The 26,036-nt window shown below is 45.6% G+C and overlaps 1 protein-coding gene across 1 annotated transcript; it reads left to right on the top strand.

Moving 5' to 3' along the window:
* On the top strand, positions 1-26,036 carry LOC142564795 (uncharacterized). The gene is made up of 4 exons (XM_075675956.1): positions 1-159; positions 2,983-3,024; positions 20,095-20,279; positions 25,845-26,036. Exons 1-4 carry the CDS (start codon positions 60-62, stop codon positions 25,860-25,862), a joined length of 345 nt encoding a protein of 114 aa, XP_075532071.1. The 5' UTR covers positions 1-59; the 3' UTR covers positions 25,863-26,036.

Here is a 26,036-nt window from a genome sequence, read left to right as displayed (position 1 = left end):
TAGGCCCCACGGCAGACATCTCACTATAGATTTCCTCGCAGGTTGTGTATTCTACAAACATGCAAAAATTCATTCTGTTAGCATTTATCCCTGTCATGTTTGCCATAATATTAACCGCAAAGGAAGCCAAGCCGAAAAATGGTTCTGAGGAGGAGCTAAGTATGACTTCCTTTACTTTACTATTGTTAATGGCAATATTTTTCGGGAGGCTAACGCTAACATTCTTTAGTTTTTTCTCATGCACAGAGCAAGCCTACCATAACATAAACCAGTGTTCATAGCATCGTGCTGGACAAACGCCTTCGCACGCTCGGCAATGTATTTTTTGCAAAAGATAAATTATTCGGTACATTGTACGAACGCTTAGTATTGTGCGAATAACATTTCCTTTCCTTTTGCAATACGGCTCAATGGCAACTATCTTTTTCTTTTTAAGAACCATTGGAAATAGAGGTTAACCTTGGAAAAATATGCTTATGCTTATACTATGCCTTATATTACTCGTTAGTGCCCACTCCTGCGTTTTTTTTCTCTTCTCTCTCCTGCGTTGTTGCGTTATAGAATATCGTAAGGACATTCCCACTACAATCTACAAGCTACGAATTGTTAGCACTTCCGATTACAGAACTGCTGTTCACGCGTGTTGTGGCACCTTCTCCTAGCGTACACCAAGAGATACTGCATGTCCAACAATGTGTAATGAAATGATAACACCCCATAAAACATGCATTTTTACTTTCGTTCGATCATCGTGCATCACCCGCTTCAGTCGGTTCTGGTCCATTCTTCACTTATGTATTGTAAGTGCTGTCTGAGAAGAATGAACCCTACCACGGTATTTAGTTAGCCATTAGGGCGTTGTAATGCGCCCGGTTTAATTTCGCTATGCGTGCATTGTATTTAGTGCAGTCGTTCGGACAAACTTAAAATACTTTATTACTTCCTGATGCAATTACCAATTTGGTTCTGAGGGCTAAGTGCTTGCTATCACGGAAACAGCCAACTGTGCCGGATATTTCACTTTGGGCAGCAACGTAGAAACTGAAAGAAAGATTCCTGAGCCATTACTATGGTTTGTTAAGAAGCTACTGGCGCCGGCAACCGAAAATGGAATAGCACAGCGCCTGAAAGGACGGAGTGCGTGCGTTCAAGAATGCTCAGAAAGATCCGAAATTTTCGTATTACAAATTCGAATAATTGTTGCTTCTGAAACTCAGTGATGAGAATAAAATGCGCTAATAATTTATATCAGCTCAGTTTTATTGAGGAACGTTTGTTCAGCAAGTTATTCAGACGTCTTGGTTGTAAGTCAAGGACACTCGGAAAGATTACAGGGTAGAATGCCACCGAGACAGTTGGCGAGCAGGCGCTTGGGCAGAGTATGCTTGCTATATTAGATTCGACACCCTGTGCCTGCCGGCGCTACTAGGCCACTCTCTGAAATTATCACCATCGACTGTCGCATCGGCACCCCGTCTAAGGTTTGCTTACGTTGCCGTTGCTGTTTCTCTTGGCGCTCGTGACCGTCCTGCTGTACTTTCAGCTGCTACGCACGCATTGGCTGGGAAAGGGCACCTATAGACTCGCACTTTCTTGTATATACTTGTATATTGCATGGCCGTTTAACATGTAACGACGGGCACGGGCAGTAAACAACAAACCGACGGCAGTACTGCACTAACGGAGACGGCAGTCCGGCGACATCCGCAGCATACAGAGCAGAACAAAGCGGTACACCTGCTGAACCAAACGGGCACCGGACGTTCTTTACACTAATGTTGCACGGTCCTGTGGTCACGTTTTGGCGCATTACGCACTGAAACAGGATTGGATTGGATTGAAATGAGCTTTCGCGCAATCAATGGCTGCCAGCACTGACTTCTGAGTACGCGCACAGCATGGGCCGATGGCGCTGAGACACTCGCAAACCATATTTTGGTCACTGCACTCCTGAAGGTGCAGTTCTGTCGTGCCCTCTGAAACCACAATTACGATAGTAGCAAGTGGGACTGCTTCAAATTGCAGATCTAGGGACACTCACTGTGTGTCTCCTAGCATTAGAAATGAAGTGAACGTATCAACAATGTGGCCTTAGCGGGGCATAGTGGTGGGGTGGAGTACAATGGTCGGCAGCCGTGAGTATCGTGGGTTTGGTGTTCTGTTATGAAACTTACATTATGCTTTGTCTTTCCATAAAACAAACCAACAGGTTATCATGCCACTCTTGAGCGGCGTGTACTCTAAGCGGATTGTGACCTATTCATACAAAGAGGGGCATGTGTTTGTGTTTTCAAACAGAAAAAAAAATAGTTTTGCTGTTACTGCTACTCTCTGTTTATTCAAACTTTGCAGAAGCATCGAATCTGCTGTTACTGGTTCTTGATTATTAAAGTTGGAACAGTTACATTCCTTGTTGTTCAGCAAGAAAATTGCGGATAAAACTACTGCCAAGCCAGCGATAGATTAAACTTGTTTCGCCACCTATCGGTAGCTGCGGAAGCATCTGCTTCAGGAGGGTGTAAAAAATTTGACGGTGTAGTAAAAATTGGTTTGATTAATGTTTTGAAAAGCATCCCATATGAAGTTTCCTATTATGATCTCCAGAAACAGTGGCATCGGTGCGTACACAGCCGACGAGACATACAACCTTGGCACATTACTCTCTGAGATCAATAAATGACTTTTTTGGTATCTCTGTCGGGGAACAGTTCTGATCAAGCTTGTAGCACAAATGTCCAACACGAACTCCAAGTGAATTCTCTAGAAATACCACAGAAAGGAGTAAAATACCCTTTTTGTACAAGTCTCGTCAATAAAGCACAATATGCAACTGGATTGAAATATGCATTACCGAAACAATCAATTAAAGAGGAGAATGTGTGCAGCCTTCCCAATTTCTTTCATATTTACTAACACATCCCAAAATACTGGGACGTTTGCGAAAGCGAGCATATGATACATTTCTTTTTTATTTTGTTCCAGATTGTGACATCCGAAACATCTCCGGTTGTGCCTACCCCCAGTGTAAGTTTGATATATCTTCATTTACTGACTATATAGAAGAAATAACCGCGCTCGGTGAGAGAAGTTCAAGCACGTCAGTATTGATTTAGATTTTACTAGCCGCCGTGCATCATTTGAAACAAATGAACTAGGTGAGTCTACTGTACCAATGTAGGTTTCGTGAGGCATGTAGCACGTATAAGGGAATTAGGCTTTTTTATTTCTGCCAACAGATTTGTGGTTTTCTGAGGCCGCATGGTAGAAGTTTAGTAATTTACGAAGCTAAAGGGTGCCGCTAAACGATATGAAGGATGAATCTGCTGTTTCTTAAATCACCGCTAATAGAAACAACAAAATCTGCACCTGTCTCGTCGTAAAACAGGAAGTCTATGTGCGTCTAAAAAATTGTTGGTCATGTTATTGTAGCGCAAATAATGTTTCTTCTTTTTGCCAGTGACTGAGTCAGTGGTTCGTGCCAGTTACAAATGCATCCCATGGCGTAAAACCTGCTTGCCGCCATCATTGAGGTTCTACTGCTGCTCGATTTTGTCAAGACAAGCACGCCCAAATAAGTTCTAAACTGACCTAATTTTCAGTACTTTTCTGTCTGCGCCTTGACCAGAGCACAATGTAACCGTTTTAAAAATATTGTCGCTAGATTTACAAAGTTTCGTATATGTTTAGCGACCATTTTTATCAATTAGGTACTGATGACGTTTTGAGTGACGTGACAGAACAATTAGCGACATTTTATTGTCTTTAAAGTTATGGAAGTTTATTCGAAAAGGACATTCAAGAACCGACCTTATTATTCAAAAGATCCAGGTAGGCGGTCCGAAATGGCTATACGTCGCGTGGGCTCTGTGACCATGATAAAGGAAAGGTTTTCTTTCTTTGTGGTCTTCACAAAGTGCTACCATACGCGGTGGCTTTTACAGGATTCACAGTCTGGTAAGAAACAGTCTGGTTTTTAATCCTTTACGAAACCAGTTTGTACGACTGTTACCCATCCTGGTTCTGCGCTTTCCCTAAAATTGTTTGATTGATTGGAATTTTGAAGTGTTGCAGCGAGAGAATTTACCTAACGCCTATTGAATTAAATTTGTGTTGAGATTTAGAACATGCCAGGACAATATTAGGATAGATCGACAGCAGAGAGCCGTAGATAGTGGAGCGGCTTGGCTCGTTCACTGAAATCTCATGCCTTCTAAATGAATCAATAGAGCACTGAGCTTTCAGGTAGACCAAAGAGCGAAGCACAACATTTGACCTGGATAAAGCTCAGGCAATACTCATCGCCGCTTTAACATAAGACAAAGTGACGGTCGCAAGATTTTATTCTCTTTCAGTATCGTTGAGAACTACGAAATAATCGGAGCCATGTGTATTGGGGTCATAGGAAGACCAGATAACTCGTGCTTTTCAGAATCATGCTGCATTTGTAATGTCCCAATGTAAATGTAAACGCTCCATTTCAGGTGTCACCTTTTGTTTTTATGTAAGTATATTAGTAGAGCAAAAGCTGACCTGCACACTGATAGTATATTGTATATCTATCACTTTGCCACATGGAGCCTATAGACAAACCTAAAGCGTTTCGAGAAACGTGGATAAACGTCTTCGCCCTGGGCAGGGTAGCAAACCATACGTGCCTCTGCGTAACCTCAGGTCCGTTTACACAACGCGTTCGAAAACACTTACGTTCGCTAAACTTTACTTTAAATGCGTAGCAAGACTTTCAGTGACTTGATAGCAAAGTCTATTGAAAGCTTAGCAAGTTTTTGCTAAACTTTAGAGAATAACTGCGAAAAATTGTGGCAACGGGGCTAGAGGGTGACATCGGGTGGAGGTGCTTGTTTAAGGACCAAACACGACATATTCTTATATTGCACATGACATCCTCAAATGAAATCAAGCACAGGCCGCCAAGACAACAAACAGTAACTGGGCTTGGATTAGCAAGCTAGCATTGAGCTACAAGGATTGCGGCCAGTTTACAGAGCACTACATGGCAAGGCCAGGATATTCAAAGCAAAATCAACAAATATGATGGCCATAGCATCGCAAGGATCATTCCTCCAGGAGTGACCCACGCAACCACCAGTCGAGGATTTTCGGCATGTGACCATAAGCGCTGGATAATGAAACTAAAAAGAGTTGCCAATTTTCACCACTGGAACAGCAAGAATAAATTGAGCCAACTTTATTGTAGTAAAGAAGGCACCACCTGGACATAGCTTCAGAAACGAATTTTGACCCTAATGCATGGGACCTCTTTGGTGGCACATTTCTCAAAACACTTGCGAACGTCGTGCAAAGAGAAAACGATGAATTCCAACGAAAATATCGTGTGCTGCTACCGTACGAGAATATCGCGATCTTTATAGAAGGTATGACTCGCCTGTTCAGCTTCGCTGGCGCCAAGAAATGTCGCAAGAAATTCAGGTTTACTTCCTTATGCGGGTCATAAAATGAGAACTCACCGGATTGACAGGCAACTCATCAAATAACATCGCCCTGTTTCTTTCGGAGCGAAGAAGGTGCTTGAGCTACGGCGCAGATAATGATTGCCGGGTGCTGCAGCGAAGCTGAACTAAAGATAAAGCATGCCGCCCCGACGACCTGCGCCAGACACTTTGATCAGTAGGACCAAGCCGCTCCACAAGATGATCCTAGCGTCACAGCCTCGTGTTGTCTCAGTTACTGACATCGTGCTTGCAGAGGTGCAGGAGTCGCTATAAGCTGCGGTACCACCGCAGCCTCTGCCGGCGGTGACGACTCACACTGCCATTTCTCGCCCTCATGCTTTTTTTCTCCTCATCTGCGCCATAACGTCATGACTCCGCCGTCGCCTTAACCTCCGTGATGCCACGTTGCGGCCTAACTGCAATGTCGGATCAAAATCCACAGATATGAGTGTGCTACACGTCACCGATAGAGTACATACAGGAGTCCATTACGCCGTCAGCAGTAGACAATACGTGGCTTTTTAGAAAGTGCACGCTACCACGGGGCAGCTTAAATTCTAGACAGGTGCGGGTCACGGAAGAATGCCAACTAAGATTGGCACATGAGGCATTGCCCTCGATAATAAACTTGCCCTAAGACCTCGTAATCCTGCACATTGTTAACTCCTTGTGGGACGTAATTCTGAGCGTGAACATCTTGAAGAAACAAAGCGAGATCGTCGAATAGACTTGGAATCATTATCTATAATACTGCACAGGACTTGCCATTTCACTGGAAATGACATTTAGTCATCCCAGTGTGAATATACCTGACCAATAAACCCGCAGCCTCCTCCGTTTCAACGCTTACAGAGGTTTGCAACTGCGCCAGTCATGTGGCCTTTCGTGTGCCCTTGGCCCAATGGAAACCACGTGTTACGAATACGTCAGCTCTTATTCGAACCTTGCCATTCAGAAAGTTGAATTCAATTACTCCGTCAAGGAGAAGGAATGCTTAGCCATAATTTGGGCATTGGGCAAGTTTCGGCAATACCTCTACGATCGTCCTTTCATCATTATCACTGACCATCACGCCCTTTGTTGACTGCCCTCCGTTTAAGATCGACTGGGCGGCTTCGGCCATTGGCGCTTCGCCTGCAGAATTTGTGACGGGTCCCGCTCCGGTAGAAAGCGATGCTGATGGGCTCCCCGCCGGTCACTCACGGCACCTGATGTGGTTTCCATCTCAGTTTACTGTACGACCACAGCCCCGTTAACACTGACCGCAATTGATAGGCCCTCAAATCAACGCAAGAACGTACCACTTGTTTTGCTGCTCCACTACCTTGCCGCTCCATGTGTGGTTGCTTCAACGCGGGCCTGAGCCATCAAGCAGGCCACTTTTCCGTGTAAAACAACACCCTCAACCACCGCTACTACGTCCATGACGATCTTAAACGGTTTCTGACTATCATCCGTTATATGCGCTCCGCTACCTGCGCGTACTTCCACGCTAATCCTGAAGCTGCCTACCACCACCATCCTAAAGATATATAGAAGACTGCGCCAACACTATTACTGTCATACAGTGTACCGGTTTCTCCAGGCGTACATTCGATCTCGCACCGTCTGTCAACAAAACAAGTACCCGCCTCAGTGCCCTACTGGCGCACCATAGCAGCTACCGTGCCCTGCCTGACCACTCCACGACCCCGGCTTTGACCTTTATGGCCCGCTTTCGTACAGCGCGTGTGGAACCCATTGCACTATTGTTCGCATCGACCACTTGATGTGCTACGCCAAGACTGTGGCCCTTGCTGCAGGGAGATTGCGCAAAGTTTATACCTTCATTCTTCGTAATTTTCCCCTCCATGACGGTGCTACTCCAGAACTCATCGTCGATGGGGGGGAGGGTTCGTCCTGTCAAAAGAAATATAACCCTACCCTCATGGGCTCAACATTATTCACCTGAAATTGACCGGGTACCACCCACAAACAAACGGTCTTACGGAGCGGTTCAACCGCACACTCTGCGACAGTTTGAGGATGTTATTCTCATCCGACTACACTAATTGGGACACCATACTCCCTTTAGTTACGTTCGCATACAATACCGCGATGGAACGAACGAACGCATTTTCACTTTTGTTTTGTGTGGACATGCGCGTTCGTGTCTGCTGGGAACTATGCTGCCCTATGAAATAAACCCCTCTGAATGCACTAAACTTTCAAAAGTAACCCGCTACACTAAAGATTGCCGCCAGATGGCGCGTTCACTGGCCAACGAGTATCAAGGGCGAAAGAAGACATGACATGACAGTCATCAGACCACTCCCACTTCCCTGTCGGTTCCATTGTTTCCCTGGGCTACCACCTCACAGCCCTGACCTTTCTTCTAAAATAGTGCCGGTGTACCTTTATTACGGTCGAAGCGGTCGGCACAAGCTAGGTTTGAAACCACCGGGCGTGACTTGGGCGGGCCTTGACATGACACCTTCCGACAAGGGCTGGGCTCAAGCCAGAAAAAACAAACCCATGCGGTGCTGTAGCTTTTGCCATAATAAATTCAGAGTGGTCAATCGCATGGTAGGTCGGCTAGAGACATTTCAATGTTGTCTCCGCCCAGCGCTTTGGGCGAATCACAAAAGTGTTTTGATGCTGCTCTTAGGACATAAATGGTCACTTCAGTGTGATAATGCTTTGCCTGTTCTAGCGGAATTTCCCCAGTATCTTGCAATTTACTTCAACGTCCCATTAGAAGCTAAATGTGGCAATACGTATGTAAGTAACGAATTAGCAAAGTTTATTGGTGTTCCACGTTGAAACGCACAACGGTACAGAAAGCGTAACAATTAAATCGATTACTTCTTGAAATTAATTCTGCGGGGGTCCCGACTCGCCAGTCTCGATCGCGACCCCCGCAGGGGCGTCTGCGTGAGCAGGCGGTTGGTGTGTTGCGACAGCACGTACCCGAGCACAGGAGGGTTGGACCCTCCCGCGTCTAACCGTGGGCGGCTTAGTTGTGTCAGGGCAAAAGGGGATCCGGGGCGTTGAGCCAATGCCGTGTGTTTGGACCTTTACGGCCCCTCGGCGGCGGCAACACACCCCTTTGGCCTCAGCTTCATGTAGACGGCACCCCCGGACTGACCCACCCGGGGTAAATCGGTAGTTGCCTTTTCCTGTCTCTCTCTCCCTCCAACCTACGTCTTTTTCGCACTTTCCATCTTTCCTGTCTTCTGTTAGCTTCCCTTTACTTCCAAGTTTCCAGGCAGCAAGGGTTAACCTCGTGTGAATAGCGAAACTGGGTTATTTCATATTTGTTTATAGTGATTACGTACAGCTGGCGTTTGCAGGACCTGTTTTACTGCTCTCGTAGCGTCCCTCCTAGGGCTCCACGGTGGGCGGCTGGCGTCATTGCCAAAAACTACATTTTTCTATGGGAAGTTCCTTCTTTCCACTTCCTGATCGCCCTCAAAAAAGAGGGCGCACCGAAGATGTGTTCCAGTTCTTTGGACGTCAAAGGCTGAACCTTCCGCGATATCATGTTATCCACTCAGATAAATCCGGTAAGCAAGTGCGAAATATCTCCCCTTTTCTAGTTTCCAAGTCCCTAAATGATGTCCTTGGTCCAGGCTACAGGGTATCAAGGATGGCAAGTTGTAATCTCCTCTTAGAGCTGCATGATCAGAAACAATATGAAAAATGGCCCAGTCTAGTGTCCTTTGAGGATGTTTCACTCACAGTAACTCCACACCGCACTCTGAAGACCACCCGCAGCGTTGTCTCGGATGATGATTTGCTCCAGCTGACAGCGGCTGAGCTCTTGGAGGGCTTCAGTGAGCAGAATGTTGTCAATGTCAGAAGAATTAAGATGAGAAGGGATGGTAAAGAAACTCAAACGAAGCACCCAATACTCACATTCGGTTCAAGCATTCACCCGAGTCTGTAGAGGCCACGTACATCAAGCTCCGTATCAGACCCCTTGTGCCAAATCCCCTAAGATGTTTCAAATGCCAGCGTTTCGGCCACAGTTCGCTGAGCTGCCGGGGCCGCCAAACATGTGCGAAATGCAGTGCCTATGAACACGCCACTGAAGCTTGTAAGAACGCTCTCCACTGTGTAAACGGTGATGGGGAGCACGCCGCGTACTCGCGGTCGTTCCCATCCTGGGAAAAAGAAAAGGAAATTGTAATAGTAAAATTAAAGGAAAATATAAGTTTCAACCTTCGCCGATGTGGTGCGTCAGGGGGCAGCGCCACAACGGTCTCAGGTGGCTGTCCGACCCACACCCAGTGAGGCGGCAGTGACGCCATCCGCACCCCCCCCCGGCGGCTGCAGCTGGCGCTGCTACGCCAACCCAGAAGACTACGCCAACCCATCGATTCCGCAGGTTGGCGCAGCCGAGGCTGCCCGAACCTCCCAGGCCCCTTCCAGCGCTTGCAACAGCCGGCGCAACCAAATCCCACAGGGAGCCCCATCGACCTCCGGGCTAGTGGGCACAGGCGTCTTGCCTTCAGGAGGGGACTCTCTCAGGTAACTTCTCGCTCGCAAGAGCACGTGTCCGGCGCCTCACAAGAGGAAATGGACACTACACCTATCCTCACGGCGTGCCAAGTGCCTAAGGAGATGCGAGGCTCCCTCGAACGCTTCAGAAAGGGCGGAGTCCCGGCTACAGGGCCTCGAAAGAGCTCTGTAATCTAATCTCTGAAATCTCTGTAATTAGTACCTCTGTTTCTGTACACACAGCGCACATTTACTTCCAATATAGATACACAAATAATTCAATCGAACATCAGAGGTCTTCTTAGAAACCTTGATGATGTGCAAGAACTCATCCACAAACACAATCCAAAAGTGCTGTGTCTACAGCAAACACACTTAAAATCGAAACACACAAATTGCCTCCTACACTATGTTACTTTTCACAGAGATCGCGATGATGTTATCGCATCATCGGGCGGTGTTGCCATTGTTATTCAGAAAGGCATAGCGTGTCAATGTTTGGAGCTACAAACGCTCCTTGAAGCATTGGCGGTTCGTGCAGTTTTACAAAGCAAGCTCATCACAATTTGCTCACTTTACATACTCCCGCATTACCAACTAAACAAACATGACTTTCAGTCCTTTATATACCAACTGCCAGAACCTTATGTTGTTCTTGGCGATTTCAATGCACACAGCAGCCTGTGGGAAAACTCTCGTATCCATGCGCGATGTCGTCTCGTTGAACAGTTTCTTTTTCCTTCCGGTGCGTGTATGCTGAATAAGAAGGCACCCACATATTATTCTCTCGCAAGCAGAACATTTTCTTCAATTGACCTCAGCCTAGTTTCCCCGTGTATACTGCCTGAACTCGAATGGGAAGTTACCAACAATCCTAACGGGAGCGACCACTTCCCCATACCGCTAAGATGAACTAAAGAACACTAATATCCACCACGAGCTCCTAGTTGGAGGATTGAGGCAGCTGATTGGGAGAAATTTCGAACTTTTACAAGTATGTCATGGGCTGACATGTCTTCGTTAGGAATTGATGCTGCAATGCAGTTTTTTACAGCCTTCATAATAGATGCCGCATCTAAATGCATATCAGTAGTATATGGCTTGTCGTGCAAAAGGCGTGTCCCGTGGTGGAACGACGAATGTAGGATCGCTCGTAAAAAACAGAACAAAGCGTGGGGGTTGCTACGCGCCTCTCCCACTTCGGAGAATCTTGTTAACTTTAAGAAAGTAAAGTCCCAAGGCAGGAGAACGCGCCGACAGGCCATAAGAGACAGTTGGCAAAAGCTTTTATCGGGCATCAACTCGTGCCCAGATGAGGCGAACGTCTGGAACAGGGTTAATACCCCTGCTCCAGAGTTTTTCAGGGTTGGTAAACACACAAGGTGATACCCTGCAAGATCAGGCAGATTTACCTGGAGAGCATTTTGAGAGCGTGTTAAGTTCAACCAAATATTTACAATCTTTTCTCAAATATAAACAAACAGAAGAACGTAAGCCATTCAGAAGAAAAAGTCGAGAGAATGAGCCTTACAACCCTCCTTTCAGTATTGCCGAGTTGAGAGCTTCCTTGAGCGCATGCAAGAGCTCCGCACCGGGATCTGACAGAATCATGTATGAAATTATCAAAAACTTACACAATGACACCCAAGTTACACTCCTCGCACTTTTCAACACCATTTGGGCTGCGGGATACCTTCCAATTGCATGGAAAGAAGCCATTGTGGTCTCTGTTTTGAAACAAGGCAAAAATCCTTCTTCAGTGGCAAGCTACCGCCCGATAGCCCTCACAAGTTGCTTTTCTAAGGTAATTGAAAAAATGATTAATCAGCGACTCATTCAGTTCCTTGATGCTTGATGCTTGATGCTTGATGCCTATCAGTGTGGCTTTAGAGAAGGGCGCTCCACAACTGATCATCTTGTACGTATTGAAGGAAATATCCGCGATGCATTTGTACACAAACAGTTTTTCTTATCCATATTCCTCGACATGGAGAAGGCGTAGGAGAGAACGTGGCGTTACGGAATCTTAAGAGAATTGTCAGAAATGGGCATCCATGGTAATATGCTAAACCTAATAGAAAGCTATCTGTCGAATCGTAGCTTCTGGGTAAAAGTCGGCAATGTACTTTCACGTCCTTTTACGCAAGAAATGGGTGTACCGCAAGGAGGCGTGCTCAGCTGCACACTCTTCATCGTGAAGATGAACACGCTTCGTGCTTCATTACCAATGGCCATCTTTCATTCTGTCTACGTGAATGATATTCAAATAGCTTTTAAATCCTGTAACCTCACAGTGTGCGAGAGACACGTACAGCATGCCCTGAACAAAGTGTCAAATTGGGCAGAGAAAAATGGATTTAAGATCAATTCTAACAAAAGTTCTTGTGTTCGTTTTTACAAGAAAGAGAGGCCTGTTCCGGGATCCTTACTTATAACTGCGCGGACAACAAATACCAGTCAAGAAAGAGCACAAATTTCTAGGTATAATACTTGACTATAGCCTCACTTTCATTCCACACGTCAAATATCTGAAAGAAAAATGTCTAAAAACAATGAACATAATGAAACTTCTATCCCAGACTACATGGGGTAGCGACAGGAAATGTCTCATGAATCTCTACAAGAGCCTAATTCGGTCAAGAAAGGATTATGGTGCGGTAGTGTATAACTTTGCCGCCCTGAGCGCGCTAAGGATGCTGGATACTGTCCACCATCTAGGTATCCGATTAGCCACTGGCACTTTCAGAACAAGCCCGATTGAAAGCTTATATATATATGCCCAATCGAATGAGTGATCGCTCCACCTGCAGAGATCATACATCTGCTTTACCTATTTCCTTAAAGTGCACCTAATCGTGAACATCCATGTTTTCATACCGTAACCGATATAACGTGTGCTACACTTTTCCGCAATCGTCCCTCTATAAGACAGCCTTTCTCGATGCGTGTGAAGGAGCTTAGCGATGAAATGCACGTCCCACTCTTCGAGCTTTGTTTAACGCACCTAACCAAGCTCTTACCTCCTTGGGAGTGGCAGGTGATAAAATGTGACGTATCCTGTTTAAAAATTACAAAGCACGCTCCAGAGGTCGAAATCAGAACGCATTTCCTAGAACTTCAGTACAAGCACTCGTGCACAGAGTTCTGCACATACGCTTCCAAGTCACATGCTGGAGTGTCCTATGCAGCCATCCGTCCATCCTTCTCGGAATCCGATGTCCTACATCCAGAAACAAGTATCTTTACGGCCGAGGCCTACGCATTATGGTCGGCTGTAAAGCATATAAGGAAATCAAAACTAAAAAAAAGTCGTTATATATACAGACACCCTAACTGTTGTGAAGGCCTTAATGTCACTCTGCAAATATAAATATTCCGTACTCACTGAGGTCTATTCCGACCTGTGCAAAGCTAATCTATCTAACCAGCATATCATTATATGCTGGGTACCTGGCCATAGGAGAATCCAAGGTAACGTATTGGCAGACCAGATGGCCATGTCAATTGCATCTCCTGCCGTTAATCCTACTGCTTCGGTCCCTATCACAGACCTAAAGCCTTTCTTAAGAAGGAAACTACGAACCAATGGCAACGCATGTGGGACGAAGAAATAAATTAACTGCACGTGATAAAGCCACAGTTAGGTTCTTGGCCCTCCGCAACAAAATCACGGCGATCAGATGTCCTATTCTGTCGTCTCAGAATAGGACACACATTTGGTACGCATAAATTATTACTCACTGAAAATGATCCTCAGACCGGTGGTAGATGTAGGGAGAGGTTGACCGTCCTCCTGGAGTGTCGGGCAGCGGAATCTCAGAGAAAGAAGAATTTTCCCCTAGCATACCGGCAGCACATCCCCCTTCATCCTGTAATGTTACTCGGTCCAGAACTACTCGTTGAAACCAACGCAGTCCTAGGTTTTTTGAAAGATGTGTTGCATGTTATTAGCCATACACGTTCGCAGCGCCTCCTCTCTTCAGAGGATACCGCTGTAGTAGCTGTTTCGTATAGCACATGCCTCCAGGTCCTTGTGTTTCAAGGATTCTAAGGAAGCAGTAGTGCTCTAGTAAATTTTTTAGAATCAGATACATTTCAACATCGTACAATTCTTTTAAAATGCATCTCAATGTTCATAGTACAAGTCATACGCCATCACCATATATTATTATACAGATTTTGCGCGCTTTAGAGCGAATATATTTAAGGCCCCTTTATAGCCTCGTCACACCAACTTCATAGAAATCATATTCACACTGCAAACTCATTATCACAGACATGGCGCTCTTTGGTCATATTTGGCCCTTGCGCCAATAAACATCGAACATTCATTCATTCATTCATTCATTCATTCATTCATTCATTCATTCATTCATTCATTCATTCATTCATTCATACATACATTCATTCATTCATTCATTCATTCAATCGCGAGGGCGGTCGGGACAGAATACCAAGAAGGCACCGGAGCGCTGGTTCGAGTCGACGGAAGAGGAGGCCTTTTCCCGGCACCAATCCAGATCCATATCTCCACACGGAAGCAGGGCGAAAAGCGATACTCCCCTCGAGGGACCCCTCCAGCTCCAGGGCTTCGCAGCGGTCTATTTCACCCCTGCCTAAAAAACAGCAGGTGAGCTGGGCGAGGGTTGTTTCTCCCACTGCTCCAAAACAGAATACTGGTGCAAATGATAAACGCATTCAGAAATTGGAAAAGGAAAATGCGCGACTAAGAGAACAGCTCTCAGGAGAAGAATGCCAACGAGAATCACTTGAGAGACAAATGTCAGAGTTCGAGGCGCGCTTCAGAAGCACAATACAACAGCTGGAAACGCAGCGTCATTCTGAAGAAATAGCCAAAATGAAAGCGGCGGCAGATATAAACTTCATCTCGACGCAGTCTCCGACAACCCAAATCTCAAATAACGCGCAGATAGCGTCAGCGCAGATCCAGACAATGATCACTGAAAACTTGAAAATATTTATGCATGAAATTATGACGTTAGTAACCCAAAGGTTAACGGAATTTCAACAACTGTGCACGAACGGCTTCGAGAAACACAAGGTCTTCGTGGCGGAACAGCTCTAGGCAGTCTCGAAGGCTGTTCCCACCAAAAAACGCGGAATTGCGAGAGGAGAGGGCTCGGCAAAAACTAAAGTAAGCCACTGCGTAACAGAATCCCACGGCTCCGACACGGAAACGTCACGGGCTTAAAATAAGAGTGGGCCACATGGCTAATCGCGCTAACAAATTACAACCAATACAAAATTCAGAACAATTAGAGATATGGCAATAGAACTGCCGCTCCTTCTCCAGGAAAGCGGCAGTGTTCCGCCAGTTTATCAAAAACTCCAGAATCGCTCCGGACGTGATATGTCTGCAGGAGGTCGGGTCAAAGCCGGCCAAACTGTGGGGATACTACATTCTGAGCGATCCTCAAAATTCCAAGGTCGCTACGCTGGTGAGCAAGTCGATAAGCGCTCAATTATTAACACTTCCGCAAACTGAGGGAGAGACTACTTCCATAGTTATCATTGTGATGCCAAAGAAACGAAGTAAGGCACACACACTAATCGCATATCTGTACAGCCCTCCCAAAAATAAAGGGGACAACCTACCCCGCATTCTCTCAGCAACAAAAGATTTAGCGGGCAACAGGGACAGGGCGGTGATAGTGGGTGATTTTAATGCAACCCACAAACTATGGGGATACGCGAAAACGTCGCCCAAAGGGTTTCTACTCAAGGGCACCGCAACGGCCTTGGGCTTACGGGCAATCAATCAGATCGGCAAACCGACGCGCACGGGTAACAGCGTCAGCAGAAACACGGTGCCCGGCCGTCCCTTTACAATTAACATCAAAGACGCACAATGGCTTTCCTGTGACTAAAACCTGGGAAGCGATCACGACATAATCAGAGTAGTGCTGTACACGCCCAACATACGGAGAACAATAGGAATGACTAAATTAACTGACTGGCCTCGTTATAGAGAACTCCAGAGAACGCTGGAGGAGTCGGATACAGCGCCGACCAACTTGCGAGAATGGACTTAATTTCTTCGAAGAGCACGCGGAGACAACACTAAAGGCATTGAGCGTACAGCGGAGGTGCCGGTGATAAACTCTCACCTGGTCAGCCTAAGGGAAGACTGGCCAAGAGGTGGAAAAGACAACGTTTAAACAAACACCTGAGACAATGCTTCGCTCTCTTGGCAGAGCAAGCCCAAGGCTACGCCAACCAGCTCGCTAAAAACGAGTGCGCGACGTTCTGTGGAACCATATCAAGAACTCTGGGAACGACCAGTACGTGGCGAATACTACGAAGCATGCTAGACCCGATGAGCACGCGTACTGAGAATAACAAGAAGCTCCAAATTATAGCAGACAACTTCGAGGGTACAGACGAAGATCTAGTCCATGCTGTTCAGAAAAAGAACATAGGACCCTCACCTGCCACGGGATCGTCGTACGCGAGGCGACAATACGCGGGGGAGGAGAACCCTAAATTAAACGTAGAAATAACGTACGCAGAAGTGTATGAGGCAGCCAAATCGGCAGTTAAAAATTCGGCACCGCGCCCAGACTCGATCAAAAATGCAGTGATTCGAAACATGGATTAGGTAGCCTTAGCGAAAATAACAAAGATTTTCAATAGCGAGTGCTGGGCCAAGGAAGACTTGCTCCAAGTGTGGAAATTGGGTAAAATAATCATGATCCCCAAACCTAAAAAGAATCTCTCGATTGATACACTACGGCTTGGTGTTGCTCACGTCCTGCCTAGGTAAGCTCTATGAAAGCGTTATTATCCATAGCAGATCGCAGCGATACTTCGAAGAGAGGAGCTGGTTCCCGGACTCCATGATAGGATTTCGCACGGGTTTATCTTGCCAGGACACGTTCCTCCTACTTAGAGACGAAATTCTAACTAATATACCGTATGGCGATGAGAGACTAGTCCTAGCACTAGACCTCAAAGGAGCCTTCGACAACGTCTCTCACGACGCAATATTGGAGGAGCTCGAACTCGCGGGTTGTGGTGAGCTCACATACAATTACTTAAGAGCATTTCTTTCCAACCGCGAGGCGAGCATCAGTATTGGCGAAATCACTTCGGAATTACTTAACATGCCTGACACAGGAACACCTCAAGGAGCTATATTATCTCCTCTTTTCTTCAACATGGCGATGTGTCGCCTCGCGCACCATCTGGATCGGATACATGACCTAGGTTACACGTTCTACGCGGACGACATCACGCTGTGGACGAGCAATGGTTCACTAGGGGATAAGGAATATACGCTCCAAATCACGGTATTAGCGGTGGAGAAATTTTCTACATGGAGTGGCCTGAAGTGTGCACTGGAAAAATCTGAGGTCATCCGGATAAGCGCGAAAGGCTACAAATCCAGAGGATCGATTAACATCGTGTTTGAGGGCCAATCAGTCCGAGAGGTACCCACGATGCGAGTCCTGGGTTTGTGGCTTCAGAGCGACGGGAGAGCAGTACAGACACTCAAGACCCTCAAATCCACAGCCCACAACATAGTCCAAATGATACGTTGCGCGACGTGCCGAAAAGTGGGAATGCGAGAAGACGATACCTTAAGGCTCGTACAGGTCTGAGTGGTTAGTCGAATCACGCATGGCTTACCCTACGAAATTCTGAACAGGGAGGAGGAAAAGCAGGCTAACACAAGAATCCGAACCGCTTTCAAGGTTGCACTGGGCCTGCCTAAATATACTTCAACGGAGCGCATGTTAGCTTTGGGAGGGCGCAATACTTTCGACGAACTGAAGCAGACCACCCTGATGCGACAGAGGGAGCGCCTCAGGTTCACAAAAACTGGTAGGGCAATAGTGGCCAGACTCAATATCCCAGCCTACCCCATTTATGTCACAGAACAGGCCGCACCTCTCCTTCCTTCGATGAGATCCAAAATTACAGTAGCCCCAATTCCAAAGAATATGCATCCCGAGTACAACAAAGAAAGGCGCAAAGCACGCGCACAACACATTCACTCAGGGTACTCTAATAACCATAGGTATAACACGTACTACACGGACGCAGCTGTGTATGCAGAGGTGACCGGGCAGCTCTACCAAAGGAGGTACGCCCTGGCAGTCGTGAACGCGATTAGTCAACAGCAAATTACCGCGTCGGCCACGGCGGGATCCCCGACCTCAGCTGAAACATTAGCAGTGGCGATCGCCCTCGCTCACGCGGAGCGTTCGCAAAGGGACTCGGTCATGGTCACGGACTCCCAGGAGGCATGTCGCATGTTTCTCAAGGCGCACGTGACTGCGGCTGGCCTCGCGATAATCCCCAAATCCTTCAACCACCATCATCACCTACTCTAGCACCCGGACCATGCGAGGGTACAGGGAAACGAAAAGGCTAACGCGTTAGCTCGAGCGTTCACTAACTGAGCGACTACGTCCTCTTCTAACCCCAACCACCCACACTATCCCTCACAACATTCCACCAATTTAAATGCCAAAGACATCGTTGCTCATCAGCGCGCTGTATGTAGAAAATACCCGCCGCCTCACCCACAACTTAACGAGGAAGAGGCCGCCGATTGGCGTAAAATACAGTCCGGGGTATTCCCCCATTTAAATTTGTTAAACGCCATGTGCCCCACTCGTTATAGGGCCAGTTGTCCTTGGTGCGGTGGCATACCTACCCTAATACATATAACCTGGGAGTGCACTTAGCACCCTCATAGGCCAAGTATCTAATACAATGGAGCAGTGGGAGGCACAGCTCGCCCGCTCCGTCCTGGCAGGACAAAAGGCCTTAATTAGCCAGGTCAGGCAGGTGGGGCCCTGGACTGAGAAGCTCCGATCACCCCTCCTTAAAATCTTTTCCATTGCAATAAAGGTCCCACCTATCTATGTATCTGTGCCCCTTATTTCATCCTGTAGCCGTTCACGTGGCAACAGCCGCCATCGACTCCTAGCCCCGTACGTTGCACCAACTTCTGTGTCTTGCACAATACCTAGGTGCGAACATTCGCCTACTAATTGTAATGCTAAGGATTTCCGTAGGAAACAACTATATATATATATATATATATATATATATATATATATATATATATATATATATATACTCATACTCATATACTCATACGAAGCCAACAAACACTGACACCAAGGACAACATAGAGGAAATCACTTGTGCTTAATAAATGAAATGAAGAAACGATAAATTAAGGGAAATTATAGTGGATGAAAAAACAACTTGCCGCAGGTGGGTAGAGCATCGCACGCGAAATGCGAAGGTTGTGGGTTCGGTTCCCACCTGCGGCAAGTTGTTTTTTCATCCACTATAATTTCCCTTAATTTATCGTTTCTTCATTTCGTTTATTAAGCACAAGTGATTTCCCCTATGTTGTCCTTGGTGTCAGTGTTTGTTGGCTTCTTATGATATGACTAATAAAAATCGGGCCCCTCGGTTAACCCCCTTTCTTTTCGTTTATTACATAACGAGAGTCTCGAATCCGGCAACATTGATGCCTTCAGGCAGCATATGTGGGTTTATTGACCAGTTACCTTCACCCAAAAAGATCACGTTCTCGTAACGCCTGGGGCAAGAAAGACATTCCACGTCCGCCGCCAAGGTCTGTGAGTGGTGGCGCTGGCTAACACTCCCAGGGTTCTACTAGGACACATAAATACCAAAGAAACTAGATGGGGAACAGCTCCGCGGTAGCTCAATTGGTAGAGCATCGCACGCGAACTGCGAAGGTTGTGGGTTCGGTTCCCACCTGCGGCAAGTTGTTTTTTCATCCACTATAATTTCCCTTAATTTATTGTTTCTTCATTTCATTTATTTCCCCAAGTGATTTCCCCTGTGTTGTACTTGGTGTCAGTGTTTGTTGGCTTCTTATGATATGACTAATAAAAATCGGGCCCCTCGGTTAACCCCCTTTCTTCTGGTTTATATATATATATATATATATATATATATATATATATATATATATATATATATATATATATATATATATATATATATATATATATATATAGCTTACTGCATTCTCCGCATGTCTGTACCGGCGGTAAGACGTAAAGATCTTAGGCGACATAACCGAATCAATATTTTCATCAACATTAGCATGTGTGTTTTATTGCAGCCTGCCAAAGCTGTCCACCAGGTGCTGGGAATGGGACATCGTTTGCCTTCTTCGATCGGTCACAAAATAAGTGCGTCGAAGTAAACAACCAGAGTTGCAACTTCTTCAGATCGTTGAGCGAATGTGAACATTACTGCTCTATTGATTTAAGTTCCTTCTACCCGTCAGATGAAGAATACCAAGTGGTGAGTGAATACTTTTTGTCATGTGTCACAATTTTCTGAAGAAAAGGTGTTATTACCACTCAGACCTTTTCCCTAATTGTTTACTGCCTCTAAGTTCTCCCCAAAGCTTCCGAGCTTTGAGTCCGCATATATCAGAAAAGAAATATATGCCGCCATAACATAACGACGGTGAAGCGGTAGCGTAAGACCGGGAAAGATAACCGGGAAAGATTACCTCAGCATTTTGATTACTTTCGTCATACCTGTACCATACAGATTCATGAATATTCAAAGCGTGTCTCGAAATTTATGGGAAGTGAAGCTTTCTTGAAGCGGTTAAACAGCAACTATGAACTTGATCATTTTGCTGGTGCGTCTTAGGCATGAAGAAAACAGGCTCGTGCCCTTGCCACACACTGTGACCCAAGTGGTGACCATCTCAAAGAGCAAGCAGGCGTTGGCACATGGGCGATTGCGGTCGAGGCAATAAAGAGAATAAATTTTGGCCGAGTGGTTAGAGCATCGGGATACTCTGCTGAGTGCTTAGGCTCGGTGCCACTATTGGACACGAAATCAATGTTTTTTAAAGCATGCACTATTCGGGAAGATCTATTGAGTTGATATCTTCCCGAATCTAAAGAGATCAGATTGAATTCGTGGAACTGTCAAAACTGATCAACAAGGCGAAAAAAAGGAATATATAAAATTATAACGTGTGAAAGACTGAAGAAGACGTAAAAAAATGACCGCAGCCTGAAATCACTGAGAAGGAAACTTGGCATAAGAAAAACCAAGATGTTCGCACTGAATGATAAGGAGGGCAATATTGTCACGTGGTAGTGACGGTTAAGAAGGCAGCAAAACTGTGATTAACGTAACGAGCGTTTTCTCGGGCGAACTTGAGCCCTCAAATTCAGGCTACACTCAAAGAACAACGGTAGCGGCGAACACGATCGGCGGTCGTCGAAAATCTCCTCAGCGGCTCAAGCGCGTCGGCTTTCATACGGCAGTCGTCGGATGTTCCAGGCTAATCGCTGGGACCCATGTGCCTACCACGAAGTTCCACACCATTCGCATTACACCATGAAATCAGATAACACAAGGTTCAGCGACACCAGACAGCGGATAGAAGCTTCGGTAACATTCCAGAAACGTCCGATAATGCAGGTGCGTCCTGCGCTGGGCGATCATATTTATCAGGCGGTGAAACGTAAAGACAAGTACACGTGTAAATAGCATCAAGAATCTTGAATGCATATGAACAACAGCCGAATAATTCTATACTGACCTGTACAGTACCCAGAGCAGTGAGAATGCCTTCCTTCGAAGCTGTAATGAACAGGATACAGATACTCCTTTAACTAGCGGGGAGGACAAAAGAGCCTTGCAAGACATGACAGGGGAAAAGCGGCAGGAGAAGATGGAATAACAATCAAATTATTCAAAGATGGAGGAGACCTAATGCTTTGAACACTGGCCGCTCTCTATACGAAGTGTATATTGACTGCAAGGGTCCCAGAAAAATGGAAGAACACAACAATTACACTAATCAACAATAAGAAAGACGTTAAAAAATAAAAAAAAGTATAGACCTATTAGCTTACTCCCTGTGTTATATAAAATATTCACCAAGATAACTTCAATAGAATAAGTGCAACACTGGACTTTAGCAAACCAAGGAAACAAGCTGGATTCAGAAAGGGTTACTCCGAAATGGATAACATCCATGTCATTATTCACGTAATCGAGAGATTCGCAGAGAACAATCAGCCTCTTTATATGGCTTTCATAGAATATGAAAAGGCGTTTTTTTTCGGTAGAGACACCAGCAGTCATTGAGGCATTACGTAATGAAGAAGTACAGACAGCCTGCGTAAATATCTTGGAAAATGTCTACAGATATTCTGCAGCTACCTTAACTTTGCGCTAGAAAAGTAGGAAGATACCTAGAAGGAAAGGAGTCAGACAGGCAGACACAATCTTTCCATTGCGATTCCCTGCATGCTTGCGAGAAGTATTCAAGCCATTAAACGCAGCCACAGCTGCCGCATTTCGATGGGGGCGAAATGTGAAAACACCCGAGTTGTTAGATTTAGGTGCACGCTAAAGAACCCAAGCTGGTAGTATTTCCAGCGTCCTCCACTACGGCGTGCCGCATAATCAGAAAGTGGTTTTGGCACGTAAAACCCCATAATCTAATTTTTAATTTTAGCTAAAAACTGGAAAGGCTTAGGAGTAAGGATCGACGGGGAATCTCCATGGAACCGAAGGTTCCTGAGACATTCTTCGGTTCCTGACATTGTTCTATTCCGCAATACTGCAGACAAGTTACAACAAATGATTGAGGTCCTTAACAGAGAGAGTGCTAGAGTCGGGTTGAAAATTAATATTCACAAACAAAGACAATTATAAATGGCCGGGTAAGGCAACAATAGTTCAGGATAACCAGGCAGCCTCTAGCGTCGGTAAAGGAGTACGTTTACCTAGGTCAAGCATTGATAGGAAACCCTGGTCCTGAGAAGAAAATTCATAGAAGAATAAATATGGGTTGGGTAGCATACGACAGACATTGTCAGCTCCTGACTGGAAGCTTACCATTATGAATGAAATTGTTCGTGTCCAGTCAGTGAATTTTATCGGTGCTGACATATGGGGCAGAGATTTCGAGACTAACAAAGAAGCTTCAGAACAAGTTAACGACGACGCAAAGAGCGATCGACCGAAGAATGCTAGGCATAACGTTAAGAGACATAAAGAGAGCGATTTAGATCAGAGAGCAAATCGGTATAGGCGATATTATACCTGAAATTAAGAGAAAAAAAAAGGAGCTGGGATAGTCATGTAATGCGCAGGTTAGATAACCGTTGGATCATTAAGGTTACAGAATGGGTACCAAGAGAAGGGAAGCGCAGTCGAGGACGGCAGAAGACTAGGTGGGGCGATGAAATTAGGAAATTCACGGGCGCTAGTTGGAATCAGTTGGGGCACGACAGGGGTAATTGGAGATCGCAGGGAGACGCCTTCGTCCTGCATTGGACATAAAATGGGCTGATAATGAAGATGATGATTCCGGAAAACAGCAGCAGCACCCAGCAGCACCCAGCTGTCGCGGTCCGGAAGAACCGGAGGGTTCATGAAGAAAGCTGCAAATTGAAAAGAAGTGAAACATTTTTTGCTGCAAATGAGTAGCAGTGACGGTCGAAACATTGCTGAAGCAAAGAAGCAAGAGTACAACGTCCTAGTGCAGTACCACGTTAGAGGAGCGATGTTCACTTTTGTAAGCTATCTATCCGAAATAATATTATCAGTTCACCTGCTCCCTGTTATTTGTTGCGCCTTGCGTATTACTGTCTTCTGCTTCACGTGCTAAGTGCTCTTGCGAGCACTCGAACTCAGACTTAAACCTCAACTGAAAGGAGTCGAAACATTGAGTGCGCAATGCAGTCGAACGCCTTTATAGTGAAGTGCTTGGGACCTTCAAATTCCTGCATTATAAGGGTCAGTTTGTTTTAAACATCGCGCCACGTTCAGAGAAGTGAGAAACTTTGTTTAATTGGAATTTGGAGAACTTTAATCAAATAGGTCGCTTTGTGTAGTGCACACATCTTCTGGTGGATTGTGCGACTTGAGCCGACCTAATTGCCCCGATCTCTACGACGTCCTCTGTCACCATACGCGAGAGTCCTGGCACCTAAAGTTGCAGATCTTTGAATGCTGCTGCGCCTTCCTCGCATTAGGAAAATTCTTCGACCGCTTACAGGCTCTTCTTCAGTGTTGGCTTCGTAGACATTCGCGTCCCTTTGCACCATAGATAGCTTTAACGATGTTGTCGGTCGGTAGTTAGGGTAAGTTTATCACATTGCCATTAACTGCAAATCAGTTGTCAGGCGCTGGATGCACTGTTGCGGTACAGTAAGCAGCGTGCGAGTCGATGTATAGTTTTTCACATCGGCTCGCTCGGAGGGCGTCGCTAGTGCAGCCGTTAGCGCTGGCTGAGGGCGCAGCTATGTGGCTTCGGCGGGGGGTTGGGAGCGTGGCGCTGCTCTTTAAGCATCAAATTTGCCGTATGGACGTCTGAATCTCTTCGTTGTAAAGGGAAATTTGTTGAAAAATTCTTTGTTGCAGAGGCGTCCACAGTACACCTGAAGGAGAGAAATTCGGCCGTTATATAATCGATCCTTCGTTAACCAATAATTTAATTGTAGATGCGCCCATTCTACATGCTTTCTTCTGTTATATTAATAATTTCGATGAAAACACGCTATGATTCAAGGTCCTCCCCATCAAGTCGGGAGGTTGATGTAAACCACGCAGAAACCGCGAAGTTTTAGCGCGATTTGTGAAATGCTTCGCCTATTCACGCAATAATAACAAAAAGTTTCCTGTGTAGTAACTATGATACTACAGACTGCAATGTTATAGGAAACACTCGCCGGCTCCGTTATTCTGGCCAAGAATCTTGGCGTCTCTCCTAGTGTTTGACACGAATAGGAGCCCTAACGTAGGTTGCGGGCATTGCTACAATGATACGAAAGCATTCGGGCTTATCTCGTTTAGTACATATCAGCCGGACTAAATGCCAAATAGCGTCATAATTATAGAAGAGTTCATGATCGACTGCCGGCCAATTCGGATGACACTGCATTTGATGTCAGTATTGAAGATGGTGCTGTGGGCTACATTTATTAGCAAAAGGCGGCTTATAATAAACAGGTGACAGCAAGCAGGACCAGTGAATTGACAATTTGACTCAACGCTCCGCGCCCACATCCATGTTTTGTTGAGGTAATTAGGACTCTTTTTCGCTCCCGTATATTAGGGCTGCGGTATCTGGGCATGAATAACGGAATAATTCTTTTCGCAGTTGTATTTCTTCATGTTTCGTGAATAGCCCGAGCGGAGCATAGCCAATGCAATAACAGGCGTCAGGCAGATCGTTAGCAGCTCATTATAGAAAAGGAATAGTGTCGAGCCAAAAAAAAAACGCGTTGTGTAATACCGGCTATGCGGTGATTTTACATATTGGTTGGAAAATTAACCCGTTATAGATTAAGTGGTGTAGTGCATGTCCTTTGGGATTGCCTGCGATGTACGCGACTACTGTGAAAGTTGATAGGAATAAGTACACGAATGAGAGAACAAACATAAAAGAACACTTCTTGTGTACATTTTTTAGAACACCTTTCTTCAAATTACCCACTGTTCAAAATCCACTCATGTGTACTGTATCTTTACGCGTACTGGTGACTCATGTTCGGAGCACGCATGATGCCGTATTCCGGTGCACAAGACACATTATAGTATAGTTTTAGCTGTTAGCGAGCATTCGCATTTACTTGCTAGACATTTATGTACGGCGATGTCTACACGGTGACTCTGTATAAAAATAGAGTTCAGTATCAATACTGACTGACTGATCAATTACCAATTGACCCAAAACTAATAGAGCGAAGCTGCAAAACGTGTTAATGATAAAATAAGCTATATTTGTTTTACTCTACACCATGCAATGAAACATATAGAAAGAAATCTAGTGCACTTGTACTGTGTTTAATGAGGCTAACGAACATCCTTGTTTTCTTACAGGAAAATCTGGTCCTTTGATATGACGTATGCGCTGTTAACACAGAAATATTCACAGAAGAACGCTCTCCGTTGAAATGCACTGGTGGGGATTGGCATTTAGAAAAACAAAACACAACAGCATTTTGCAACTGGTCTTTCATAGTTTTGTTCACTCTACGACTATTTTACCCTAATTAAACAGTGTGTACTGCA

Source organism: Dermacentor variabilis, chromosome 11, assembly GCF_050947875.1.
Source record: "Dermacentor variabilis isolate Ectoservices chromosome 11, ASM5094787v1, whole genome shotgun sequence".
Taxonomy (NCBI): Eukaryota; Metazoa; Arthropoda; class Arachnida; order Ixodida; family Ixodidae; genus Dermacentor; species Dermacentor variabilis.
This window is presented reverse-complemented; position numbering and strand designations above follow the sequence as displayed.

Excerpts from the sequence above, each read along its gene's own strand:
- LOC142564795 (XM_075675956.1), top strand. The coding sequence starts at position 60 with ATGCAAAAATTCATTCTGTTAGCATTTATCCCTGTCATGTTTGCCATA. Across the intron at positions 160-2,982 it reads TGGTTCTGAGGAGGAGCTAA|ATTGTGACATCCGAAACATC; the intron begins GTATGACTTCCT and ends ATTTTGTTCCAG. Across the intron at positions 3,025-20,094 it reads CGGTTGTGCCTACCCCCAGT|CCTGCCAAAGCTGTCCACCA; the intron begins GTAAGTTTGATA and ends GTTTTATTGCAG.